A 24556-nucleotide genomic window follows, 5' to 3' on the forward strand; every position below is an offset into this window, starting at 1 on the left:
TTACTATTTTATAAAAAAAAAGAAAAAACATTAATATAACTATTTGACTATTTGTCCAAGTTTTTCTATTAAACATTGCCGTTTTACATTAAAAATGGAAAAATACGTAAAGATTTAAACATCTATCTTAAAATATAAAATATAGACATTGACTAAATATAAAGTATAAGAAAGAGAAATACTCAATATATAAAAAATAAATAATAAGTAAATATTATAAATATATAAATATACGAATTATATATACAATAATAAGTAAATGCACAATTTTTAAAAAATGGAAAGAGTATAATAAATATTAAACATCTATCTTAAAATGTAAAATATAGATATTAAGTAAATAGAAAATATAAGAAAAAGAAATACACAACTTAAAAACAATGGAAAAAGTATATTAAGATTTAAACATCTATCTTAAAATGTAAAATATAGATATTATGCAAATAGAAAGTATAAGAAAAGGAAATACACAATTTTAAAAAATGGAAAAAGCACATTAGCATTTAAACATCTATCTTAAAATGTAAATCAATTTTAAAATATAAAATTATTAGTAAATAGAAAGTATAAGAAATAGAAATACACAATATAAAGAAAAATAAAAAAGAAGTAAAAAAAAACATAAATATAACTATTTGACTATTTGTCCAAGATTTTCTATTAAACATTGTCGTTTTACATTAAAAATGGAAAAATACGTAAAGATTTAAACATCTATCTTAAAATATAAAATATAGACATTAACTAAATATAAAGTATAAGAAAGAGAAATACTCAATATATAGAAAAATAAATAATAAGTAAATATTATTAATATATAAATATACGAATTATATGTACAATAATAAGTAAATGCACAATTTTTAAAAACTGGAAAGAGTACATTAAATATTAAACATCTATCTTAAAATGTAAAATATAGATATTAAGTAAATAGAAAGTATAAGAAAAGGAAATACACAATTTAAAAAAATGGAAAAAGTACATTAGTATTTAAACATCTATCTTAAAATGTAAATCAATCTTAAAATATAAAATTATTAGTAAATAGAAAGTATAAGAAATAGAAATACACAATATAAAGAAAAATAAATAATAAGTAAATATATAATATAAGTAAATACCAACTTTAAAAAATGGGAAATTACATTTTTTTTAACGCTGATTTATTATGATCTTACAATTATGATATAGGAAAGATTACGTAGACGATTCGACAACCGACAATACTACCTGCATTATGAAGACCTATGCCTAACTGCATCACCTGAGCCGTCCTATGAAAATCCACGCTTGACTAGATTTACTTGCACCATGTTGAAGATCTCTTGCAAGCCATTCCTCTTTAGTCTGTATAATTGTTTAATAAACCGCTCTCTCCAGGACTTGAAACTGGGATTTCCTGTAATCTGCAATAAATTGCATAGTCTGGGATTCGAACCCCAGACCTGGGTGTAGAAGCCTTTAAACCTTAACCAATAGGCTACGGTGCTTCCACATGGGAAATTACATTAAGATTTAAAAATATATATTAAAATTTAAAATATAGATATTACGTAAATAGAAAGTATAACAAATGGAAATATACAATTTAAAAAATTGGAAAACGTACATTAAGATTTAAACATCTTTCTTAAAATATAAAATAGAGATATTAAGTAAATGAAAAGTACAAGAAATGGAAATACATATACAGAAAAATAAATAATAAGTAAATAATGTAAATATATAATATATGAATTATATATGTAATAATAAGTAAATACACAATTTTTTAAAAAATGGAAAAAGTTCATCAAGCATTAAACATCTATCTTAAAATGTAAAATATATAATATAAGTAAATACACAATTTAAAAAATGAAAAAAGTACATTAATATTTAAATATCTATTTTAAAATATAAAATATAGATATTACGTAAATAAAAACATAAGAAATTGAAATAAACATTTTAAAAAATGGAAAAAGTACATTAAAATTTAAGCATCTATCTTAAAATGTACTTATATCTTAAAATGGTAGTAAATTATATAAAAATGGAAATACCACATTAAAAAAAAATGTATAGTTTTACATCAAGAAAGTCTCTATAAAACTCATTATTCCATCCACATCAACCTCACACTATTAAGAAAAATTTCAAAGCACTCGAGCAAAAAAATAGTTTCACCATCAACTCTTGCCGTCCCAGAAACCTTTAATGACCTTGAATGAGATTTTTTTATAACAACAAACTTTTTGTTAGGTGGATTCATTGTTGGGAAACCCGCAACTTCCAAAAGCCGAACTTATTCATGGGAATTGAATTGCTTTTCATAGACTCAAAGGTATTCTTACAAATTTAAATTAATCTAATCCATAATTTTATTGTTAATATTCATACTAACTCTCTCATGACCAAACCATTTCAGTTAGTAACCATTCAAGCGTTTATCCCGAAACACTTCCTTCCTCGCCGAATCAGGTATTGGTTCATGTTGGTTTAGTTTTGTTTTTGGTTTACTAACCGGTTTAGGATGGTCCTATTGTAAATATAATTTAAGTTGGTTTAGCATATATTATGTTTAAAATAACTTAAATTAAATAATAATAATATTATGCTTAAAATATAATTTCAGAGAGTTTTCAAATATAGTCAATATATAATATCTTAAATTTTTTTTTTTAAAATATACATAATTTATATATATAGATTAATCTTCCAAACTTAAACTATTATATTATATATGAATAATGTTTTTAAATAAAAATAATTTCTAATTTAAAATAAAAATAAAAACAACAAATGGTTATTTTCAAATAATGGATGTAATTTACATTATACTATCATTTAACAAGTATTAGATACGTTTTGATATATCATTATTTTCTATTTCCAGAAAACAATAAATTGTTTAACATCAATATCATCTAGGTTAAGTATACGAACAACACAAATTCAAACATCACAAAAAATATTTACATAACCATTATAATACAATAATTTAATCAAAAAATATAATTAAAAAATATTAAAAAGAATAGTTATATACTTAATATTTGAAAATAAAAGATATTTTTGCTAAAATTGTACTTACCTGGCCAAGGAGATCGACCATCTTTTTACGGATCGATCGAATGTTGAGCATGTGGTCGATCCGAAAATACTCTGCAGTTTAATAAAATCTCTAAAACATTTATTCCAACGCTCAAAAGATAGTTTTGCTAAATATGATAACTAGATAGCCAATAAAATTACAAAAAAATATTTAAATAGTAAAAAATATGTTAATTTAACGTTTTAAAATTTAAAAATAAATTTTAATTATGATATGCATTTTAACATTTATATAAATATATATCATAGCCTAAATATAAATAATTTAACAACTTAAATTAGAAAAAATAAAAATCCCGGGCGTAGCCCGGGTTAATCCCTAGTAAATAAAGAAAAGCGAATATAACCAATTTTCAACGGCAGTTTTATTAAATAATATATAAATATATTTTGTTTGTTTGAATGTGGACAATTTTTTCAGAACACATCATCCAACAACTAATTTTTTTCGAAATAATTTTAATTTCTCCATAAAAAAGATATCAAATATACAATAACAGAATTTAAGAATTTTTATTTGGCGAAAGTCTTACATTCTTTTTCTTTAAACCCTATTTTTGTTTGTATTGGTGGATCAGTTTTCCAATGATTTTGTACGATAAACTTTCTAGTTCTCCTAAAAGAAAAACTAATCTTCTTCTGTGATACGAGGACAAACCTCGTTTGATAACTAAAGATCCTTTTGGCAGAGGAATAACCAGAAACAAATTCTAAACTAGAAGAGACATGACGATCGAAATAGCATCTTGGGCCCAACATACAGATCCCTTGATGGGCTTTGTATATTAATCGATTCGGAGTTTAAATATCCAGATTGTATTCGTCCAGACACAATAAACATGGCGATTCGAACATTCTCTTCTCTTGTCCGCGCCACTCTTCACCAAACCCCTAAACCCCATTCACTACGCTTCTTCTTCTTCTCCACACTCCCACACGATCCACCACCACCACCACCAGAGCTAATCAACGAAATCTCCCGCGTTTTAAGCGATCACCGCAACCCCAAAGACGACCTCGAACACACCCTCACCGTCTACTCTCCCAAACTCTCCTCCAACCTAATCGAACAAGTCCTGAAACGCTGCAAAAACCTCGGCTTCCCCGCCCACAGATTCTTCCTCTGGGCGAGGCGAGTCCCGGGCCTCGAACCCAGCTCGGAAAGTTACCACATTTTGGTCGAGATTCTCGGCAGCAGCAAGCAGTTTGCTTTGCTTTGGGACTTTCTGATCGAAGCGAGAGAGTATAACTACTTTGAGATTGGTCCTAAAGTGTTTTGGATTGTCTTTAGAGCTTATAGTAGAGCTAACTTACCAAGTGAAGCCATTCGAGCTTTTAATCGAATGGTTGAGTTTGGGATTAAGCCTAGTGCTGATGATCTTGACCAGCTTCTCCATTCGCTTTGCGATCGGAAACACGTGGAACACGCTCAGGAGGTTTTCGACAAGGCCAAACACTGTTTCGTCTTCGCGCCGAGCGCGAAGACGTATAGCATTTTAGTGAGAGGCTATGCGAGGGTGAGAGACGCCTCCGGTGCACGCAAGGTGTTCGATGAAATGCTTGAGAGAAACTGCGAAGTCGATTTGCTCGCGTACAACGCGCTTTTAGACGCGTTGTGCAAGTCCGGCGATGTCGACGGAGCGTATAAGATGTTTCAAGAAATGGGTAAGCTCGGACTTACCCCGGACGCGTACAGCTACGCTATTTTCATCCACGCCTACTGCGACGCGGACGATGTTCATTCGGCTTATAAGGTTCTCGATAGGATGAAGAGGTACGGGCTTGTACCTAATGTGTACACGTACAACCATATCATAAAGACTCTCTGCAAGAAGGAGAAGGTTGATGATGCTTATCTACTGTTGGATGAGATGATTGAAAGAGGAGCTGATCCGGACACTTGGACTTACAATTCGATAATGGCTTACCACTGCGACCACTGCGAGGTGAACCGAGCGACGAATCTGATCTCTAGAATGGACAGAACCAAGTGTTTACCTGATAGGCACACTTACAATATGGTTCTCAAGCTGCTGATAAGGATAGGGAGGTTTGACCGCGCCGAGGAGATGTGGGAAGGGATGAGCAAGAGGAAGTTTTATCCAACGGTTGCTACTTATACCGTGATGATACATGGGTTGGTGAGGAAGAAAGGGAAGATGGAGGAGGCTTGCAGGTACTTTGAGATGATGGTTGACGATGGGATTCCGCCTTATTCGACGACGGTTGAGATGTTGAGGAACAGGCTTGTGGGTTGGGGACAGATGGATGTTGTGGATGTTTTGGCGGGGAAGATGGAGAGGAGCAGTTGTTGTAAGGTTAGAGAAATGGCGGTTGAGATGAGAGGGAGGAGGAGGAGAGTGGGACGTAGGAGTGAAGGAAGTGAAGATGATGATTCTGAGCTTGAAAGAGAAACATATGAATAATAAAAGTTAAAGAGAGTTGGATAGGCTCAGGGAGTAGCTTGGATTTATTAATGTTGAGGAAGGTTCTATAAAGACAAAGACAAGAGATTCTGAGCTTATGGGAGAAACATGGCTAGAATTGTTCCCTAAGACAAGACTCTCTGTTGTTTTAAATACAAGAGACTCTCACTGTGGTTCTTCTAACAGTAGATATATTCAAGAGTAGTGTTTCTTTTGGCTCTAATCCCTCCATATTCGACCATCCTTGTACGGGTTTCTCTTTGGATCATAAATATTAAAAGACTTTCTGCCTCTTGTTCTGACAATAAAACACTTTTTGAAGCATGTGTGAGTTTTCACTGAGACCTTTTAAATGAGAAAGAAGGTTTGAGAAAAACAGAGTTTCTCTGCTGAAACAGAGTTTTTTTGCCACCGACGACGAAAGTGCGAAGCTTTAATAGATCTGATTCGCAAGCTCTGATCTGAAGTTGAATTTGTCAAAACCTATCAAATGATTGCATCTCCGGTGAAGCCACTATTCGTCTTCGTCATAACTTTCTCTCTTCTCCTCGTCGTGATCATTCTATCTCCCTCGCCACACTTCCTCCAGTTTCCACCGGTTCCTTCCGGTTCATCACTGTAAGTGTGTCTTCTCCGTGTTAGAGTATTGGGAAGCATTCAAAATGTTGTCTTTTTGCGTGCTAAAGTTGGACAAATCGGTATTATCTTACATGAGTTTGGTTTTTGTCTGCTTCAGGGGTGGTTCTGTAATATGGAGTGTCAAGAGGACAATGGAGTGGAGGCCTTGCAAATGGTGGTTACAAGGACATCTCACTCGTATGCCCACTTTTGTCTTTATCATTCTCCATTGTCTTTTGAGTTGAAAACAGTTGGCTCTAGTTTTGTCCCATTGATAGGTTCTTGTCTGATATTTAATGGTTTTGGTTAGAAAAGAGAAGAATTTGTTTAGTTGGGTAGAATGTAGAATGCTTGTAGTTAGTGAGTTTACTTCTCTGAACTTTGTGATGATTCACCATTGCAGACAACTGCTTTGGTTTTTTGTTCAAATACTGCAGCTCTACCAGCTCAAACTAATGGATACATCCGCGTTGATTGCTATGGCGGTCTCAATCAGATGAGACGCGATGTAAGCTACTTGTATTGTTTATGCCTTGGGAGATAAAATGGTTATGATGATGTGATAATAATGCTTGCAGCTGTGTGACGGAGTTGGGATTGCTCGTTTGCTGAACGCTACACTTGTTCTACCAAAGTTTGAGGTCGCTGCCTATTGGAACGAGACAAGGTTAGGCTCATGTAGTTTTGTTGTTTGGTTCAAGTAAAAATGATTAAAACGTCAGTGATGCTGTTGGTGCAGTGGGTTTGGAGATGTGTTTGATGTAGACTACTTCATCCAAAAGATGAGTGGTTTTATCGATGTCGTTAAAGATCTACCTAAAGACATTGCATCAAAGGAGCCATTCAGAGTAGATTGCAGCAAAAGAAAAGGTCAATTCGATTACATTGAAAGTGTTCTTCCGTCGTTGCTGGAGCATCATTATATTTCTTTCACACCAGCAATGAGCCAACGCAGAGACAGGTGACTTTCTAACTCTAGTCTATCTTCTCTTTGTCAAGTTTCTTACACTAATGTGTTTCCAGGTATCCTCAGTATGCAAAAGCCACTCTGTGCCAAGCTTGTTACTCAGCTCTACGGCTCACTACCTCCCTGGAGAAGAAAGCCACCGAGCTTTTCGACGCTATCCCCAAACCCTTCTTGTCGCTTCACCTCAGATTCGAACCAGACATGGTAGCTTACAGCCAGTGCGAATACCAAAACCTCTCTCCTTCATCTATCTCCGCCATTGAAGCTGCTCGCGTCGACAGGAAGCCATGGACAGGAGAGCTAGCTCAGATCTGGAGGAAACGAGGCAAATGCCCTCTGACTCCCAACGAAACAGCTCTGATGCTTCAGTCACTCAACGTCCCAACGAACACAAACATATACTTAGCAGCTGGAGACGGTCTAATGGAGATGGAAGGTTTCACGTCCGTTTACACAAACGTCTACACAAAGTCTGCTTTACTTAACCGAGAGGACTTCACCAGAATGCATGGAAACACAAAGGCTGCGTTGGATTATCATGTCTCCATCAACAGTGATGCATACGTGGCTACTTACTTTGGAAACATGGATAAGATAGTTGCAGCTATGCGGACGTATAAAGGGATGCATAACACTTTGTTCCTGAGCAGGAAAGCATTTGCAGAACTCGCTTCTCAGGGGCTTGGAGGTGCTGAGCTGAAGAATGCTCTTTGGGAAGTTCATAAAAACGATTTTGCGATCGGTAGAGGTTTTGCTTTGCCTGATTGCTTCTGTGAATTTGAGCTGTAATGCAAGATTATTTTCTTACTTCATTCTTGAGTTGACACGACGTTTGTAACAACAACACTTTGTTCATGTACTATTGACTTGGAGAAACGCTCCCGTCTGCTAATACAAAAACATAGTGTACATCCTGAGATCAGCTGTTCTGGTTCGGCTAGTTCGGGCAATCCATGTTAAATATCTAGTATTTTGGGTAAACTAATATTTCTGATAAAATTACTACAGATACTTCGGATGAAAATATCTAGATACTTTCCGGTATTTCGAATACCTAATAGTAATTTAGTGTTTTTCAACTATTTTTGAATATTTTTAATAGATTTCTAAATTATAAATATATATTTAGTTATATTATATGTATATATAATTAATATATTTATATATTCGGTACTTGTTTGGTTCTAGGTTCAGTTATTTTAGATACATGAATATAGGAACAAACCTATATTTAACAAATAAATAGCTTCTGTTTCCTAATCTTTAACCTCTTTATAACTTACAAACATAACTCATTGCAATAAACTAAAAAAAAGAAGAGGGCCCTGAAAAAAAAGAGAGGACGTCACTATGAAAATAGTAATGAATTGCAATTGGTTTTCATTCACGATCTAATGATCTATCTCTCTTCTGTCGTTAAGTACAGTCATAGACTCATAGTTACCATGTTTCTACAAAAAAGTACACAAATGTAACAAAAAAACGTATAAAAAAATTAACGTAGCCTAGAAGAACCGAACCCACAACATATGACAAATAGCTCAAGAAACAAAACCAACTGAACACCGAGTGATTGTTAGCACTTTGCATCCAAGACCGGCTCTGCAAATCAGATTCTATAGTGCTCAGGTTTTTTGGTGTCTGTGTGTTTTAGCCATTAAATGTAACATACTTGAAGCTTCAGAGGTCACTGCTTGAGGAAAGTGTCGCTCTAAAATGAGTGAATACCTAGCAGCCACTTCAAGACCCTTTTCGTCCAGATCACAAAAGACTGAGTTCTTCCATTGCTTTGAGTTCCCAACCACACAAAAACCATGTAATATAGCAACAAACGAAACAGGATCAGGAGAGAAGCCTTTCTTCACCATTCTATCCTGAAACCTGCAAGCAGTCTTCACCATTCCATGTACAGATAGAGAAGCGATGACAGAGTTGTAAGCAGCAGCATGGTCTGACCACCCATCTGATTTTAACTTATAGAAAAACTCAAGAAACAGAGATCTTTCTCCCTCGTTAGACCCCATTGGTTCAGAAACAACTTCTCCAGATTCTTTCTTCACAAACCCCTCAAGCAGACAGTTGAAGGTAACTTCATTAGGCACACACTTGTTTCTCAGCATTAGCTCCCAATAATAAACTGCTTTCCTAAGGGTACAACCATCTTTAGCAAAACTTCTTATGAGCGTTGTGTAGGTGACAACGTTAGGGACAAGACCACAAGACTGCATCTCTTTGAAAGTCTCTTCAGCCCTTTTGAAATCTCCTTGGCAACAAAATCCATTAACAAGAGATGAATAAGTCACCACGTTTGGCTTACACTTGGTCTTACCCATGTCTCGAAAAATCTTTAAGGCGGTAGTCATATCCTGTTGCTTCACATACCCATCGATGATTGTGGAATAAGTGAACTCATCAGGTACAAGTCTTTCTTCGGTCATCCTATTCATACACATCAATGCCTCATTCAACATTCCGGATCTGCAAAACCCCTTTATCATAGCGTTGTGGTGCACGACATCAACCTTCACACCCTTTTCAATTGAGAGAGAGGAAACCTTCTTTGCCTCATCAAAATCACCGCTTCTGATGAATCCATCTATGAGGGTAGCATAGACATACGCATCCGGTGAAATTTTCCGGTCTAGCATCTCCAAGAAGAGGAGCTTGGCAGATGAAAACCCACCTCGCTTGCACAATCCACTCATCAACATATTGTAGATGGCAGCATCCGGTGAAACTCCTCTCTCTATCATTTTACCTTTCATCTTAACAGCATCATCCATATTACCTGAAGCAACAAGACCATGGATAAGAATCCCATACGTTACTATATCTGGTTTGCAACCTCTCTCAGCCATCTGCAGAAGCAACTTAGAAGCAATATCATACTCTTTGACTCTGCAATAACCTTGTATTAGAGGGGCATAGGTTATATTATTCAGAACCAACCCCTTCTTTGCTGCTTCATCCAAAACTTCAATAGCATCTTCCATCCTACCTTCTTTACACAAACGATTGATCAAAATATTATATGTTGCTATATCAGGCTTGCAACCATTAGCAACTATCCACCGTATACTCTCACTTACTTCAACCTTCGAGCCATGTCTATACTTAGCATCCATAATATTATTCAGGAACCAAACACTGACTACTAAACCCCTTTCTTTCACTTCTTTCAAAAGCCGATCACTCGCCACGAAATCCCCTTTCTTACAAAACCCATTAATCATCGCCCCAAAAGTCTCCAGAGTCGGCATAAACCCCTTAGACTTCAACTCCTTGAAAACCAAACTCGCGTTCTCAACATCACCCATCTTGCAGTACCCACTGATGATCGTGTTGTAAAACACAATATTAGGAACACAACCTTTCCCCCATCTCTCTTCAATCAGCTTCCTACCTTCTTCCACCTTCCCTTCACTACACATACCTTTGAGCAATATACAAGTGCTGTAATTATCACCTCTCTCACGCATTTCGTCATACACCTTGCGTGCATCTCCAAGTCTCTTCCTTTTCACTAACAAACTCAACAACGAGTTGCAAGCAATCACATCCGGCACAGAATCATACAATTCAATCACATACTCATAAACCTCTAAAGCTTTATCCAAACGCTCTGACTCAGCATACGCGTGAAGAACATGGCTCAACGCTTCATGAGTAACCTTCACATTCTCTTTCCTGAGATTACCCAATACATAATCGATCTCGTTGAAGACTCTGTGCCTCGCTAAGAGCCTTAGGAACGAGGAACAAGCAAACCCATTTGCAAAGAGCTCGTCTTTCTTCCGATTCGATAGCCAATCGAAGAGCTTGACCCCGGCTTCGACGTCGCGGATTCGATCGAAAACGAAAGGGGAGATGTCGAGGAGTTGTTGGTCGTCGTCTTCGTTGAGGAGGTTGGGCCAGTTTGGATTGGTTCTGAGGAGGTGTACGGTGTCGTTTACTTGTTTTTTGAGCTTGGGAGTGATCGGAGAGTGAGATAGAGGAGGAGTGGTGAGGGGTTTGATGCGAGAGAGAAGGGTTTTAGACATTTGATTGTTCGTTTTAATTTTGTCAACGTCGTTTGATTCATTAAGGGGGAGAGCAATCCAAGTATGTTTAATTTCAGATAGGTCCCTCATATTCTTAGTTCTTTGTTAATATCTGCCTAACTTTAGATTTGTTCCAGACTAACCCAAAACCGAAAACTTTTGCATTCAAGTCCTCAGAGATTCATTCGGTTTACTATGTTTCAGACTAAAACTCTAGATGAGTAGGTTTGTTCCGGTATGTGATCAATCAGAACCGATCGATCAGAACCACTTATTCAGATTAATAGACCTCAATATTCGACTAAATATCAAAAAATGCAAATAAATATTTAAAGTATTTATGTAAATTTAAAATATACAATAGGAATATTAATTCAGATCTTTGGGTAAATATTCAAATTTGGTTTTTGGATTTTCTGACAATATCTAAAGTAAATCACTATATGGTCCCTTCAAATATTTTTAATATAGGATCAGGTTTAAATTTAAGATTTTTCTGAGTCGGGTTCAGGTTTAGATACACAACCGGTCCATTTATATTTTGTTTCATCTATATTACTATTCATAATTAAGCAATTGAATTTTGGGGTACTACTAATCTCGACAATTAAAAAAAGTTAGCTCCTGATTTGATTATACTGTTTTTGAAGTGGTCTAAACCACAAAATGACCAGTTGATATAACAAGACAGGAAGGATGATAACACAACACACAAGGGTTTGCAGAGTCCATCTCCAAAAGACTTCAATCCTTGGACGTTATAACAAGTAAACCCAATGCACCTATGAGAATATACTGCAACAAGAAAAGAAAATACAAAATGTAAAAAAAAAAAAAAAACTATTGAGAATGTATTATTGTTATTACCTTGATGATAGGCTTTTCTGTCATAATTATAGTCACCCATCCAACATAAGGCAAGAACCTGAAAGGAGACAAAAACTGCAAGTTAAGAGAGAGAGCTTCTGCCTTGAGAGCTTAGTGACTAGAAGTAAGTTAAAATTACCCGACAGCACGACCCATTATATGATGTCGATGAAGCCATTGCTGACCTTCAGCATAGAGAAGTCTGTCATCTCCATAGTTATTGTCACCTGTGCAAATAATAAAAATGATAATATAGTGAATGTGTGTTGAAGAATAACACTCTAGAAGTGAAATTTCAAACCAGTAAAGACAGTACCTTTTGTCAAAACATCGACTTCCCCTGTATTTTCCCTTTCGTGAACCTATAATGTGATCAAAATGAGATTCAGCTCGGTGTTTATAACCAATTACCGAGAGAAGATAATGAAGATTACCTTAATGACACGATGAACAATTGGAATATCACGACCCTGAGAGGAGAATCATGAAACAAACATAGCAATTAGTACTAAGATCCCACTAATCAAAGAGAACGTGAAACTTACATCAACATTGAAAACAACAATCTCGCCAGCTCGAATCGGGTCCTTACTCATGTGCAAGAACAATATATCCCCCTATATCAAATTCATTTCACTATTAACATAACGCATAGTAAAAAAAAAAAAAAGGTAAAGCCATTGTCAAATATAATTTCAATTTTTACCCTCTTGAAACCAGGTTCCATGCTTCCGGACAGAACAACAACCACTGGAGATTCACTTCCAGTGACACACATCAAAGCTTTCCATATTATCAAAGCTGACGTCACAATCATCCCTACCACACAACAAGACTAAGTAATCAAGTCGACAACTTTTTTGCAGGAAAACGAATCTTATGAAACACCATTGACTTCATCAGTGATAATAACCAAAAGGGTACTCTAATTTAAGGGTAAAGATTCCAACTTTGAAGCTAAAACCAAGACTGAGTTCGATTATTAACATAAAGGAGAGGGAACGAAGAACAAACCAAGGCTTATGGCCTGAGTGAGAAGCTGACGGATCTGTATAGATTTGATTGAATCTATGGTTTCTCCGATATAACCCATCTTTCACACCTTCGGTTTTCTCAGATCGCAGAGACGACGAACGTTGTTTCAAGCGAAGCTGAAGAGGAGAGAAGAGTCTCTCAGAGTCAAAAGCTTTAAATCGGAGGACCGGTTTACAAACTAGATCCGGTTCATATTTTCAGTGACGTGGTTTAAATACGTGGCTGGCTACGTTTTGATGACATGGCATATACTGAATCTACTAAAATACCACTCTAAAAAAAAAAAATAAGTGAAAACAAAACTTTACAATATATATATACATACACATAATATATCAAATTAGAGTCTTATTTTCATTTAAATGTTAGATGATCATAAGAAAATTGACATATATTAAATATCATAACAATAATAACGACAAACCGGTTAATTTAACTAAATAGATATCACGATAGAAACAAACTCATATTAATCAAAATTTTGGACTACACACGATCAACATTTATCACATCTATTAAATTAGAATATTATTTATATCTACTTAATAAAATATTATTGTTTAAACTTCAAATGGTCATCCTAAAATTTACATATATAATTCAATTATAACGATAATAAAAATCTGATTAATCTAACCAACTAGACATCACAGCAGAAATAAACCGATACCAATTAATACTTTGGACTATACAAGATAAATATTTACATCTTATCATCTAGTTTAGTCGAACCACAATACATTAATAACCAAAATATGCTTTAATTACATCTTATGATCTTATCATCTTTCACACCCTTTTTATCTCGGACAAGAAGAATAGTGAGTCCATTTTGGAAGCATAAAGACTTGTAATCTTTGTCACTAGAGAGATGTGCTTCCACATCACTCATCTTCTTTTTCTAGAAAAGAGTAAAGAGTAAATAGATTACAAGCTAAAGATGATTTCAAGCAAGAGATGATTAAAATATAGAGATGATTAGAGATGGATTCATCTTCTTTTTCTAGAAAAGAGTAAATCGATTACAAGCTAGCTAGAGATGATTAGAGACAGATTCTTTTTTTTTTTAAGTAAAGAGTAAATCGATTACAAGCTAATGATGATTTCAAGCTAGAGATGATGACAAATTTGAAAAAATGGAGAAGAACATACCTCAGCGGATTTGGAAAAGATTAAACTTGATTACAAGCAACTAGAGATGATCCGAGAGGGATTGGGAAAAATGGAGAAAAACAGACCACAACGGATTTGGAAAAGATTGTCAAAAACCCTAAGAACAAAAATATCTAAGCATAGGCTGAAGAACAATGTACGGTAAAAGACTAATTGAAAATGAAAGCTAATATTTGTATTTGTAATTGAAAATGAAAAACAATGTACAAGAGTTGAACTATGTGCTTGGACAGTTGTATAAACAATTCTAATTGAAAATGAAAATGAAAATGAAAACCAAAACCTTTGAAACAATGGATAGTTTGAAAATATTAGATTTGTAATTTAATTTGAAAACTAAAAAAAAAAGTTGAATTAGACACATATATTTGTAATTGAAATTGAACACCGAAAAACTGTATTAGATAGATAAGCAAAAATATATACAAACCAAAGCCACAAATATGAACAAACGAATGACTTGTATTCAAATCTTATAATCTAAATTGAAAACTAAAAAGTTGAATTTGATTCATAAACAACAATATATACAAACTAATTGAAAGATCCGGTTGTTATTAACAACAATATGTAAAAAACCAATGGTCTGTATCCAGATCTTAGATCTACAATTGAAATTGAAAACTGAAAATTTTGAATTAGATAGAGAAAACAAATATATACAAACCAATTGATAGATCATGTGAAACTAGCCATCAACCAATATTCCGGCTCAGAGTATATCTCCATTGTTGACAGTCTCCTAAAACCAGATTCGCGAGCCGGAGACGACACGGTTCGAAGATTCGCGAGTGGGAGAAATGAATCGTTTGTGTTTTGTTTTATTCTTATAACACAAGGGTAGTAGTGACATTTTACCATTTAATGAATGTCATTTTTGTGACTTTCATTTCCTGGTGTCATTTTTGTGATAAAAACTTCAAAAGTGTTCTTTGGACAATTGCCCTAAATAAATCTCATTCAAATAAGTTTTATGGAATAATAAGTGGAAACAAAAAGAATGTAGTTATAGTCAATTCAGAATAAATAATTAAGTGAATGAGATGGAATGAAATCACATCAAATTAGAATTATATTTTAAATTAATTTAGGTATTATATAACTTATTTATTGTATTCAAATGTAGATTTGTTAAGATCATGTCTTCCAAAATTATTTTATCTTAATTTTAAATTATTTCTATGATTTTATAAAACAATTATAAATAATAAAAGTTGCCTAATATGTTAAACGAAAAGTCACTTAAATAACTTTTGCTTACATGTCGATCATTTGTAAAGTCTTAAGAAAATTGTTATAATTTGTTTGGTTGATACAGAAAATTAAGGAAAACTGAGGTACTCCTGACTAAACAAGATAACATTTCTATAACTAAAATTGTTTTAATTTTATTTATTTTAGTTTACATTTAAAATAAAAAATAAATCTATAACTAGTTAATATCACTTGCCAAATAATCTAAATTATATTTCAAATAATTATTTATGATAACTAATTGTTGAAATTATATAAAGAATAATAACGTTTGATCAATTATTTTTATATTTATAAACTATATAATATAATGAACAAAATCTTTTATAAATTTTAATATTTTAATTACATCTAAAATAAAAGGTAAGTCTAAAACTAATTATTATCACTTGCCAAATAACCTAAATGATATAACAAATAATAATTAATGGTACCTAATTTTCAAAATTATAAAAAGTGTAATAATGTTTGATCAGTTCTTTTTATTATATACTACATAAAATAATGAATAGATTTTTTTTATAGAAATCAATATAATGATTTCATATTCATATAAAAATATAGGCGTATCTGTAATAATTATTAATCTCTTATTATGTCCATATATGTTTTATAAATAGTTTTGGAGATTGGACAGATTATATTTGACGGAAAATGTGAGAAGTTTGATTTAAAAAATGTTTTTCATTCAAGTCAAATAACATAGTGAATAAAGTATGTTATGATTGAAAAGAATTCTAAGATGGATTTTTAGTTCATTGATTGTATGTTTTGTATTTCTATTTAGAGATAGAAATAAACCTTTGGCAAAAAATATGTAAAAAAATTAGGAAAATATTCACAAAAATTTAATAAAAAGAACAAAATGATAACGAGAAAAATAAGAAGAGACCAAAAAAGATGCATAATATGTATTGGAGAAGTTAATGTGATAATTACATATACAATTCCACAAGCATTTGTTATTACTAAATATTCATCAGTTATTTTTACATCAAATTTATGAAAACTTTACAACTGATTTTCAAACTATTGAAGTTTAAAATGACATTTTTATACGTTTCTAATTATTATTCAAAATTATGACATTATATACATAATATATATATTCATATAATATTTACTTCCGTAAATTCGTGGACAACCACCTAGCATTTATTGAAAGACTTTTTTTTTATTTATTTCAGATGCAAAAAGAAACTGTTGTGTTGCTAAATTTAATAGGAGCATTGCTGATATTGGGATCATTCCGAGATGCTTATGCTACAAAGTTTATCCGAAGCTTCTTATGCAGTCAAACACATGTTGAAAAAACTTGAGACAATCAAATTTGAAGATATTGAGTCATTGATTTGTTCTTTAGGCTCTAAGGTATTTAATCTTTTGAACTTTATGATTTAAGTCGATTTGTTCAACTAATAAACCTTCTACTTTTCTGATGTTCATTGATATTACATAATTTGGTGATATTAAGATCGAAGAAGCTATAGAGATCTCGGAAGTGTTTCAAGGCTTTGAAGCACTCACAAACAAACCCAAAGGGTATGGAGTAAAGCATATTGATTATGGAACCGTAGGAATAAAAGTTAATGCTCATATCAAGACAGAAAGTAATGCTCTTGTCAAGATAAAAAAAAACAAAATATATTGCTTTGATTTATAGTGTTTATTTGCTCAAAATTCAATGTTCGTAGGTTTGTTTCGAAATTGGGGAGACACCTCACGCTAACGAAACATCAGTTCTACTACTACATAATTGATTTGTGATCCTAGTTTGCTACAAAAGAAACTAGATATATAAAAAATGTTTCCTAGGTTAATATATGCTTTTTCATACACATGAGTACAGTTACAACAGCCTTGAAAAACCGGTACATATGTAATTACTTCTCGAATCATCAAATGTAAAACCTTTTCTGGTGATGGTGTTGTATCATATATGAAAATATCTTGGGATCCTGTGAAATGAACTTTTACAGATGCTAATTGACATCTCTGAATGGCACGCTCTCTACTGTATGTTCTCTTAGAAGCTTAGTATATCCCGCAATGAATCTGCAATGAAGTTTTAATCATTTACTGGTCAGGTTTGGGTTTTTGTCTATACAGATGGAAATCCTAGTCCTTGAATCAAGTGTTAGAGGTGTGTTTATGAAGGAATGATTCACTGAGTCTTTGGTGAACTTACCCCGCAAGGAGAATGGCTAGCGATGTAAACCTGAAGACATGTTGATAACACTTGTGTCTTGATTTCCTGTGTTTCACGTCATAACCAGGTGGAATATACTTGGGGTTCACGTATCCGTACTGCGGACGGAGAAGAAGGACAAACCCTAGGAAAAAACCGGCTAAGAATCCTCCACAATGAGCAGAATTGTCTACACGTGGTAAGAATCCGACGCTTAGGTTCAGTGCAATGATCAGGATCAATGTCATAAGTGATGTACACTGCAAGAAAAATATTAACATTAGCTTTCAATAATGTACTATAAAGATTGAAGATCATAAAATTTTACCTTATTTTCATAGATTGTCCAGTTTGTGATCAGCTCTGAGAGCATTGCACCGAGTAACCCGAACAAGGCGCCTGATGCTCCTACTGATACACGTTCTCCTCTTGAATCTGTCAAACAAGACATAATGCTTCCACCAAGCCCGGAGATCACATACAAAGCTCCAATTCTCACTGTAGTTTCAAATAAAAGTAAATTCAGACTCCTGAAGATGAAAAAACATATGGGAGTTTTAAACAAGGTCAGTCCTGGACATCGGCAAGTAAAACATTGGTTTTGGGGATCAAAAAAAAAATTAGAGATAATTTACATAAAAACATCTCCTCAAAACTGTAAAAAAAATTTTGTTAAAAATATTTTGTTTTGGTGCTAAAATTGGTTAAAATCATTACTAAATCATTTATAACTCTCAACCTATCAAGACCGGCTCTGGGTTTAAAGATTCTTACAGAATCCAAATTCTTGTTCAAGACGCATTCCAATACAGAGGAGGCTGATCATGTTAGCCAGCAGGTGAAGGAGCCCACCGTGAAGCCATATGCAAGAGATGAGACGCCATTTTTCACCTTCCTCGACAAGTCTCCTTTCTAGAGCTCCAAGTCTTCTCAGCCTAAATCAACAAGAAATATACATTCATAATGTATATAACCAAGTTGTAACATATTCTTTTTCCTATTTAATTTGTTCATCTTCCTTACGTGGGAATAGAAGGACCAAGAAGCATATTCTCCTTTATCGGTTGAAACGAAAGCCTTCCAAGGACATCAAACAAGAGACAGTTATCTGATCTCGAGGGGCAATCGTTGACGTACATTGTGGTGGCGAATGTGATGAAGTTAGCAGCAAAGATGAGAGGCACGAGCCATGCGTACCATGGAACGGGAATAGGAGGGCGAAACGGCGGTCGAGCTGGTGGTGGTAACGGTGGTAATGGTGGAGTTCCGTTTTCTATGTCTGGTGGGATCGGCGGTCTCTTCCCCATTTCTGGAAAAGAGTATAACGCGCGTTTGCTCGTTGGCCTTTTGGTTGAGTTTTGAGGATTAGATTTGATTTCCCGCAAATTTAGCAAAAATGTGAAGCTGAGAGAAAAATTCGGAAATACTTGTGGCGGACGTTAGGGTTTTTACTTTTTAGTCTTTTATGACTACATCAGACAGTTGTGTTTGGTAATTTTGGTTTATCTTTAACCAAACGGATTCTAAACAAAAACCAGCTTGGACAAGAATAACTAGCCAAACTGAGTCGCACTGAATTTTTATTTTCGTTTAGCAATTTTTTTTTTAATTTACTACAGGAAAGCCATGTACAACAGAAACTGAGCCACACTAGATTTTTAATCAAACACGGAAAAGCTCGTTATTACCGTTGACCAAACTATTTTAGATACACAGTTAGCCAGCCATTAAACCATCATTAACAAGCGTTAATGGACTCCATTAGAGAAAATTTGTCAAAATTATTCTCAACTTCCAAATTTAAAGGAAAGTACTAACTGACATTTTAATCACCAAATATCATATAGAAACGAATACATAATTTATTTTCGTTGGTAGGCTATTATTATAAACACGTGTTTTGTCAAACTTTTAAACCTACTTAGCAGATGTTTAAACATTCCAAATATGCATACCTGATATAGCCGACCTAATCTACTCTCCAAATCTCTAAACCTACATCCTTTTTTTGACAAAGTTATTGTGTTTTTGGTAGCACATTTGCATTAAAAACTATCTAATACATTACACACACATTTACTTTGATTTAATAGAAATAAGTGGAGGAACTAAAGAGTTTTGAATTGCCACACGAATGTATCCAAAACATATGAAAAAATTAATATGAATTAAATATAATAAGTGATAAATTAGTCAAGGGATCATTTAAAATATATGCTCCCTCTAGACCTATATCTTCTTTCACAAATTTTTTTTTTCAAAAGGTATTAGTCATTAAACTGTGGAATCCAGCCATATTTAAGGATTTAAGGAGTGAAATTTTGGTGATTATATTATGGATGTTATATCTGGTAAACAACGTCTATTGTAAAATTTCTAGAGACCGTTTAATGTATTAGATTCAGGTTTATTATGAAATTAGAATTTAAAACTAATTGATCATAACATTTATATATTAGTTAAGTTTTTTTTTAATTTCCGATGTGGGATACCTTATCTCCCTTTCGAGATGATGGCTCTTATCGTTCGGAAATCTCAAAATTTTAAAACATTTATACTCGGTCGAACGAGTTTAGTATAACAATTATACCTGATCGAGAGGATTAATTAAGTAGAGAAGTTATACTAATTAGAGGTTTCAGGTTTTCAGGATCTATGGTCTGATACCATATTAGATTCAAATTTATTATAGTTTCTAATTTAAAACTAATTGATGATAATTGAATTGATCTTTACTCTTTAAAGTTCCCTTAAATTTCCGAAGTGAAATATCTTATCCCTAATATAATGGATTCGGTCGTTTCTGGCAGGATTGGTACTAAAGAATTAGATTGTACTTGTTTAAGATTTTTACCAAAACTTCAAAAAATCAAATCCGTTCTTGTCATAACTAGATTACGGAAGTTCACAACTTAGTTTGGCTTACCAGCAACATCATTGGGCGTGGATAAGTGTGAATACAATTGAACGAAAGGGTGAAGTAAACGTGTGAGGTTGATTTTATTTCGGACGTCAAAGTCAATCGACCCATGTGACCATCTCTTTCTTTAGGGTCTCTCAAAACTTTTAAGACTTATAACCTCTTGTGGTATCTCTCTTTCAAGTAGTTAATGTCCTATAAACAAGTTGCCGTACCATGATGATAGTTGCTATAGTCTTATCTCTTGCTATGAATATTTTGTTATACGTAGTTGTCAAGATTATATACATAAAACTGGAAATAATAAGAAGAAAAAACCCGGAAATATATATACTAAGAAGAAAAATTATGTATTGAATTGACGATCACAACGATATTAGATAAATCTATATGAGTTCCAACATATGGACCACAAATTGCTGCCTTGTAATTCATGCATATGTAGATCTTTGCTGTGTAGAACACGGAATCAAGTACTAATTAAAGCACAAGAAGATAAAGAAGTTGGTCTTTTTTTTTTGCCAAACAGAGAAGTTGGTCTAAGTCTCTTTTATATCACAATCAAATACTTCAAGAAGTTCCGGAAGAATTACACTTTGACCAGTCCTCTTTACAAATTTCATGTAAAACATTTAAAAAAAAGTTTCATGTAAAACATGTTTCGTAGCGTATTCGTTTTGAACTCAAACGGACCAAATTCAAACAAAAATATTATTTACTTTATTGATAAAGATTAGCAAATGTATTCGTTTACAGAAGAGGTTAATACATTTATTATAAAACTAAATTTATACGCTCGTAAAAATTAAAATATAAGATACAAGTAGTTTACACCAAAAAAAAGTAGTTTAAACGCGGCAAATCAGGTTTTGAAAGAGGACACGCGGCAACAGCCCGTGCTCATGTAAACGCCAGGTTCTGCTTTGGTTCTGTCTCCAAGTTAATGACATAGGTGGCATCAAACTGAGTGGAAGAGAGAGAGAGAGAGAGATTCATTCAGCACTTTTGAATCTATTGTATTGAATATTTCTCTTCAACACATTTTTTTCCTTGATTTATAGGTACTTAGAAGATGCTTGTTGTAAACGTATGATATGTATGAATATCTAGTAACTAGAGACTTCACAAAAAAAAAAAATCTAGTAACTAGAGAAAAGATAATTACTTGTGAAACATAACCTAACAATAACATATATCCACTTTGGATTCCTTTTCACTAATTTACTCATTGGTTTAGAGAGTAAGCTAGCCAGAAACTAATCTATAATTTAATGACAAATTTTTTGCAAAAATGTGAAAGGAAGGGACAAAGACAGAAAACTGAACACTGTAATATTTTTTAGTAATAGAAAAAAAAACTTATCAAACTAAGGATGACAGACAAAAATCATTTAACTGATACAAGTAAGCAACGTCCATAAAGTTTTAATTTATTGGATGTGGTCAAGTTCTTTATAAAATAGAAACAAAAATGTAGTGCACCAAGATGTGGTATTTAATATGTAAATAGCTTTATAATTAAATCTTTATAGATTTTAATAATTATGTGTACACAGGTTAACAACAGTAGATAAGTTTGATAATTAACTTATAAATATATTTATCTTATACCTCTTATACATAAGTCCATACAGTGAATCTAGTTATACATATGGCCAGAAACTAAAGACAATGAAGATTTTTTATTATGATAGAAGATTTTATCATTTCCACTTGATTTTTGAGCCTGTGACTAATAAAACCAAACACCACTCTCTCTCTCCAACAGAAGATAAAAAGAAGACATCACACAAAGAAACTCCAAACCTATGATTATTGTCAGAACTTTTCCCCACAATTTCTTTAAACCCACTTCTCTATAAACTCCAATCTTTTTTCCTGCTTGTAGAGAAGAAATCTCCCTCACCGTTCAACCACAAGCACTACGTGTTGCGTGACGTTGTTGGTACGACCAATCTCTCTGCAACACACACATGCCCTCCTATTAAACTCAATTCATTGATCAACAACCTCTCTCCTCTCTCTCTCTTTGTTCATCTGAATCTTGAGCGAAGAATCTCTTCTCTGGTCCACATGACTTGCATACTGAGCTGCTCTCATGGCGTGGTGATCGCAACCGCCATGGTTTTCTCAAGCACGGCTCTGTTTCTGACCATTTCCCGCCAATTATCTGGTAATCATCAAACATCAGATCAACAGATCCTCCGACCATGTCTTTGTTCAGGTACGTTTTTGTCTTCTCTGACCATCCTCCGGCTAGAAAAAGTTTCTAAGTTTCTTGTTTCATCGATACAGAGGAAAAAAAGAAACAGAGGAAGAAGAAGAAGAAGGTGAAGTTTGCAGAGAATGTGAAAGAGCCTAAAGGGAACGGTGAAGAGTATCGTAGAAAGAGGGAAAGTCTACGGAGAAACGTACCGGAACCGGTGATTAAACCGGATAAGACCGGTTCAGTTTGTAGAAACGACATGCCTGCTAACCGGATTGCTCTGTACAATGGGATTCTTAGAGACAGAGATCATCGAGTTCAGTGCTCCTATTAACTTTTGTTGTTTCTTCTTTTGACGTAAAAAAAAGAAATAAAAATTTTCTGTAGATAACTTTTTCCTAATTAGCTTTTCCGGGTTCTCTGTATGTAACATTTCTTCTAGAAAATCAGTGTAAATTATTGATATCTAAAACAGTGTTTAACTTGTTTAGCAACAAGAAAGTGGAAAAACCTAAAAATTAATTTTGAAATTTTGAGAGGTATGAATAATTTATTACAAAATTCAATAATTAGTTAAATCATTTAAAGGCTATATAACATATATATTACCTTCTAAACATTTAGCGATTAACTCAATATATTTCATTACACTATAGTAGAGCTATCATATAAATATTGAAATATTTTTACACAAGTTGAAACAGAAACATTTTGACGACGAAAACTGTTATATGTCGTGAAATGGTTAAAAGATGTACACAATTCAATTACATTGGTATTATATTACCTCAATCTTTTGCGTAAAGTGAACTAAGTATTCCGAATATTCGACCAATAACTCGACATACATACATTATCAGTCATATAATCTCCTTCACTCTTTTTATTTTTGCTAGGAGTCCTTTACTCTTTAGCTCGTTAGCATAACATTAGTTACAACATTACCATACAAAAATGATTATTAGGTCTTCGACGGATAACCCATGTGATTTTGACCAAAATCCATTTTGGTTACCTTAAACTCAGTCTCCACATGTAGGATTTGGTGAACCGGAACAGACTATAGTAAGCCACTATAACAAAAGCAAACCGGTTGTTTAGATCGCAACATTTGCTGGTAGAGCCGAAACCACGTGATGGTCCACCAAAAAGTATGCCTTTCCTGTTACTAGTTCTTTGTTCATGTTAACTATTTTACTTAAATATATAAAAGTATAAAACTAGTCATTACTTTTTGCATGCAATCAATACCACAGAATCAATAGTTTTATAAAAACTAATTTATCTGTCATATTTCTCCCCGGAAGTTTGCCCACTAACCGTTACCTAACATACGTCTACGTCCCTTCAGCTTTTTCAAGTCTTTATTTAATTTTTCTTTGGGTTTTGGCACCAACAACGGTCCAAAGATGGATAAGGTCGGTCCAAAAGCAAATCGTTCGACAATACTCTGGACACATGGCTTTCTAGGTCGTTGCCGGTTCTATTTTGTCTTTTTTTTTTTGCCAAAATGTGAATTTCATATTAAATATGAGAAGAGTTTGCAAACTTTACAAAAATTTTAAAACAAAAGAGAGATCACCTTGGCAAAAAGAATAAAAACAAGTCCATTGAAGAAGAAGAATTAAAACTTTCTAGAGGTTCCTTAGCCATGATACCTTATGCTATCATGGTTCTATTTTGTCTTTTTAGAAAGAAAATCAGAAACGGTTTTTTTTTTTTGGGTTAAAATGTTAAGAAACGGTTTTTAAATAAAGAAACGG

General features: G+C 33.5%; 5 protein-coding genes and 1 pseudogene across 6 annotated transcripts; 3 read left to right on the plus strand and 3 right to left on the minus strand.

The window, feature by feature from the left end:
* Positions 1 to 3331: 3331 nt before the first annotated feature.
* Positions 3332 to 5742, plus strand: LOC106447453 (pentatricopeptide repeat-containing protein At1g52640, mitochondrial). The gene has a single exon (XM_013889375.3). It carries the CDS (start codon positions 3939 to 3941, stop codon positions 5523 to 5525), a length of 1587 nt encoding a protein of 528 aa, XP_013744829.1. The 5' UTR covers positions 3332 to 3938; the 3' UTR covers positions 5526 to 5742.
* A 58-nt stretch (positions 5743 to 5800) lies between these two features.
* BNAA06G01870D (O-fucosyltransferase 13) lies at positions 5801 to 8027 on the plus strand. 2 transcript variants are annotated; one of them, XM_013889388.3, is made up of 6 exons: positions 5801 to 6143; positions 6262 to 6341; positions 6581 to 6651; positions 6722 to 6810; positions 6883 to 7104; positions 7167 to 8027. In XM_013889388.3, the coding sequence occupies exons 1-6, from the start codon at positions 6016 to 6018 to the stop codon at positions 7897 to 7899; spliced, it is 1323 nt and encodes a 440-aa protein (XP_013744842.1). In that variant the 5' UTR covers positions 5801 to 6015; the 3' UTR covers positions 7900 to 8027. The 2 variants fall into 2 exon arrangements, with proteins under 2 accessions (XP_013744842.1, XP_013744850.1); XM_013889396.3 differs by having other exon boundaries at positions 6003 to 6143; positions 6547 to 6651.
* A 446-nt stretch (positions 8028 to 8473) lies between these two features.
* LOC106447422 lies at positions 8474 to 11541 on the minus strand (annotated as a pseudogene).
* A 216-nt stretch (positions 11542 to 11757) lies between these two features.
* LOC106447414 (signal peptidase complex catalytic subunit SEC11C-like) lies at positions 11758 to 13255 on the minus strand. The gene is made up of 8 exons (XM_013889334.3): positions 13032 to 13255; positions 12724 to 12836; positions 12563 to 12634; positions 12452 to 12487; positions 12334 to 12379; positions 12157 to 12244; positions 12018 to 12075; positions 11758 to 11945 (listed from the first exon to the last, which is right to left on the minus strand). Exons 1-8 carry the CDS (start codon positions 13108 to 13110, stop codon positions 11895 to 11897), a joined length of 543 nt encoding a protein of 180 aa, XP_013744788.1. The 5' UTR covers positions 13111 to 13255; the 3' UTR covers positions 11758 to 11894.
* A 3393-nt stretch (positions 13256 to 16648) lies between these two features.
* On the minus strand, positions 16649 to 19167 carry LOC106376594 (RHOMBOID-like protein 5). Its single transcript, XM_013816688.3, has 5 exons — positions 18691 to 19167; positions 18442 to 18602; positions 17996 to 18165; positions 17668 to 17927; positions 16649 to 17534 (listed from the first exon to the last, which is right to left on the minus strand). The coding sequence occupies exons 1-5, from the start codon at positions 18972 to 18974 to the stop codon at positions 17462 to 17464; spliced, it is 948 nt and encodes a 315-aa protein (XP_013672142.1). The 5' UTR covers positions 18975 to 19167; the 3' UTR covers positions 16649 to 17461.
* Positions 19168 to 22214: 3047 nt separating this feature from the next.
* BNAA06G01910D lies at positions 22215 to 23283 on the plus strand. Its single transcript, XM_013889323.3, has 2 exons — positions 22215 to 22811; positions 22883 to 23283. Exons 1-2 carry the CDS (start codon positions 22661 to 22663, stop codon positions 23125 to 23127), a joined length of 396 nt encoding a protein of 131 aa, XP_013744777.1. The 5' UTR covers positions 22215 to 22660; the 3' UTR covers positions 23128 to 23283.
* Positions 23284 to 24556: the final 1273 nt, after the last annotated feature.

The sequence above is a fragment of the Brassica napus genome, chromosome A6, assembly GCF_020379485.1.
Source record: "Brassica napus cultivar Da-Ae chromosome A6, Da-Ae, whole genome shotgun sequence".
Classification (NCBI taxonomy): Eukaryota; Viridiplantae; Streptophyta; class Magnoliopsida; order Brassicales; family Brassicaceae; genus Brassica; species Brassica napus.

What these genes read in the sequence shown, in the direction of transcription:
- LOC106447453 (XM_013889375.3), top strand. Translation starts at nt 3,939, where the DNA reads ATGGCGATTCGAACATTCTCTTCTCTTGTCCGCGCCACTCTTCACCAA.
- BNAA06G01870D (XM_013889388.3), top strand. Translation starts at nt 6,016, where the DNA reads ATGATTGCATCTCCGGTGAAGCCACTATTCGTCTTCGTCATAACTTTC. An exon ending in TCAATCAGATGAGACGCGAT is followed by an intron (nt 6,652 to 6,721) that starts GTAAGCTACTTG and finishes TAATGCTTGCAG; the next exon opens with CTGTGTGACGGAGTTGGGAT. An exon ending in ATGAGCCAACGCAGAGACAG is followed by an intron (nt 7,105 to 7,166) that starts GTGACTTTCTAA and finishes ATGTGTTTCCAG; the next exon opens with GTATCCTCAGTATGCAAAAG.
- LOC106447414 (XM_013889334.3), bottom strand. Translation starts at nt 13,110, where the DNA reads ATGGGTTATATCGGAGAAACCATAGATTCAATCAAATCTATACAGATC. An exon ending in TTGTTCATCGTGTCATTAAG is followed by an intron (nt 12,380 to 12,451) that starts GTAATCTTCATT and finishes ATCACATTATAG; the next exon opens with GTTCACGAAAGGGAAAATAC. An exon ending in CAGAAAAGCCTATCATCAAG is followed by an intron (nt 11,946 to 12,017) that starts GTAATAACAATA and finishes TTCTTGTTGCAG; the next exon opens with TATATTCTCATAGGTGCATT.
- LOC106376594 (XM_013816688.3), bottom strand. Translation starts at nt 18,974, where the DNA reads ATGGGGAAGAGACCGCCGATCCCACCAGACATAGAAAACGGAACTCCA. An exon ending in CTTGGTCCTTCTATTCCCAC is followed by an intron (nt 18,603 to 18,690) that starts GTAAGGAAGATG and finishes TTGTTGATTTAG; the next exon opens with GCTGAGAAGACTTGGAGCTC. An exon ending in CTAGCCATTCTCCTTGCGGG is followed by an intron (nt 17,535 to 17,667) that starts GTAAGTTCACCA and finishes ACTTCATTGCAG; the next exon opens with ATTCATTGCGGGATATACTA.
- BNAA06G01910D (XM_013889323.3), top strand. Translation starts at nt 22,661, where the DNA reads ATGACTTGCATACTGAGCTGCTCTCATGGCGTGGTGATCGCAACCGCC. An exon ending in CCGACCATGTCTTTGTTCAG is followed by an intron (nt 22,812 to 22,882) that starts GTACGTTTTTGT and finishes TCATCGATACAG; the next exon opens with AGGAAAAAAAGAAACAGAGG.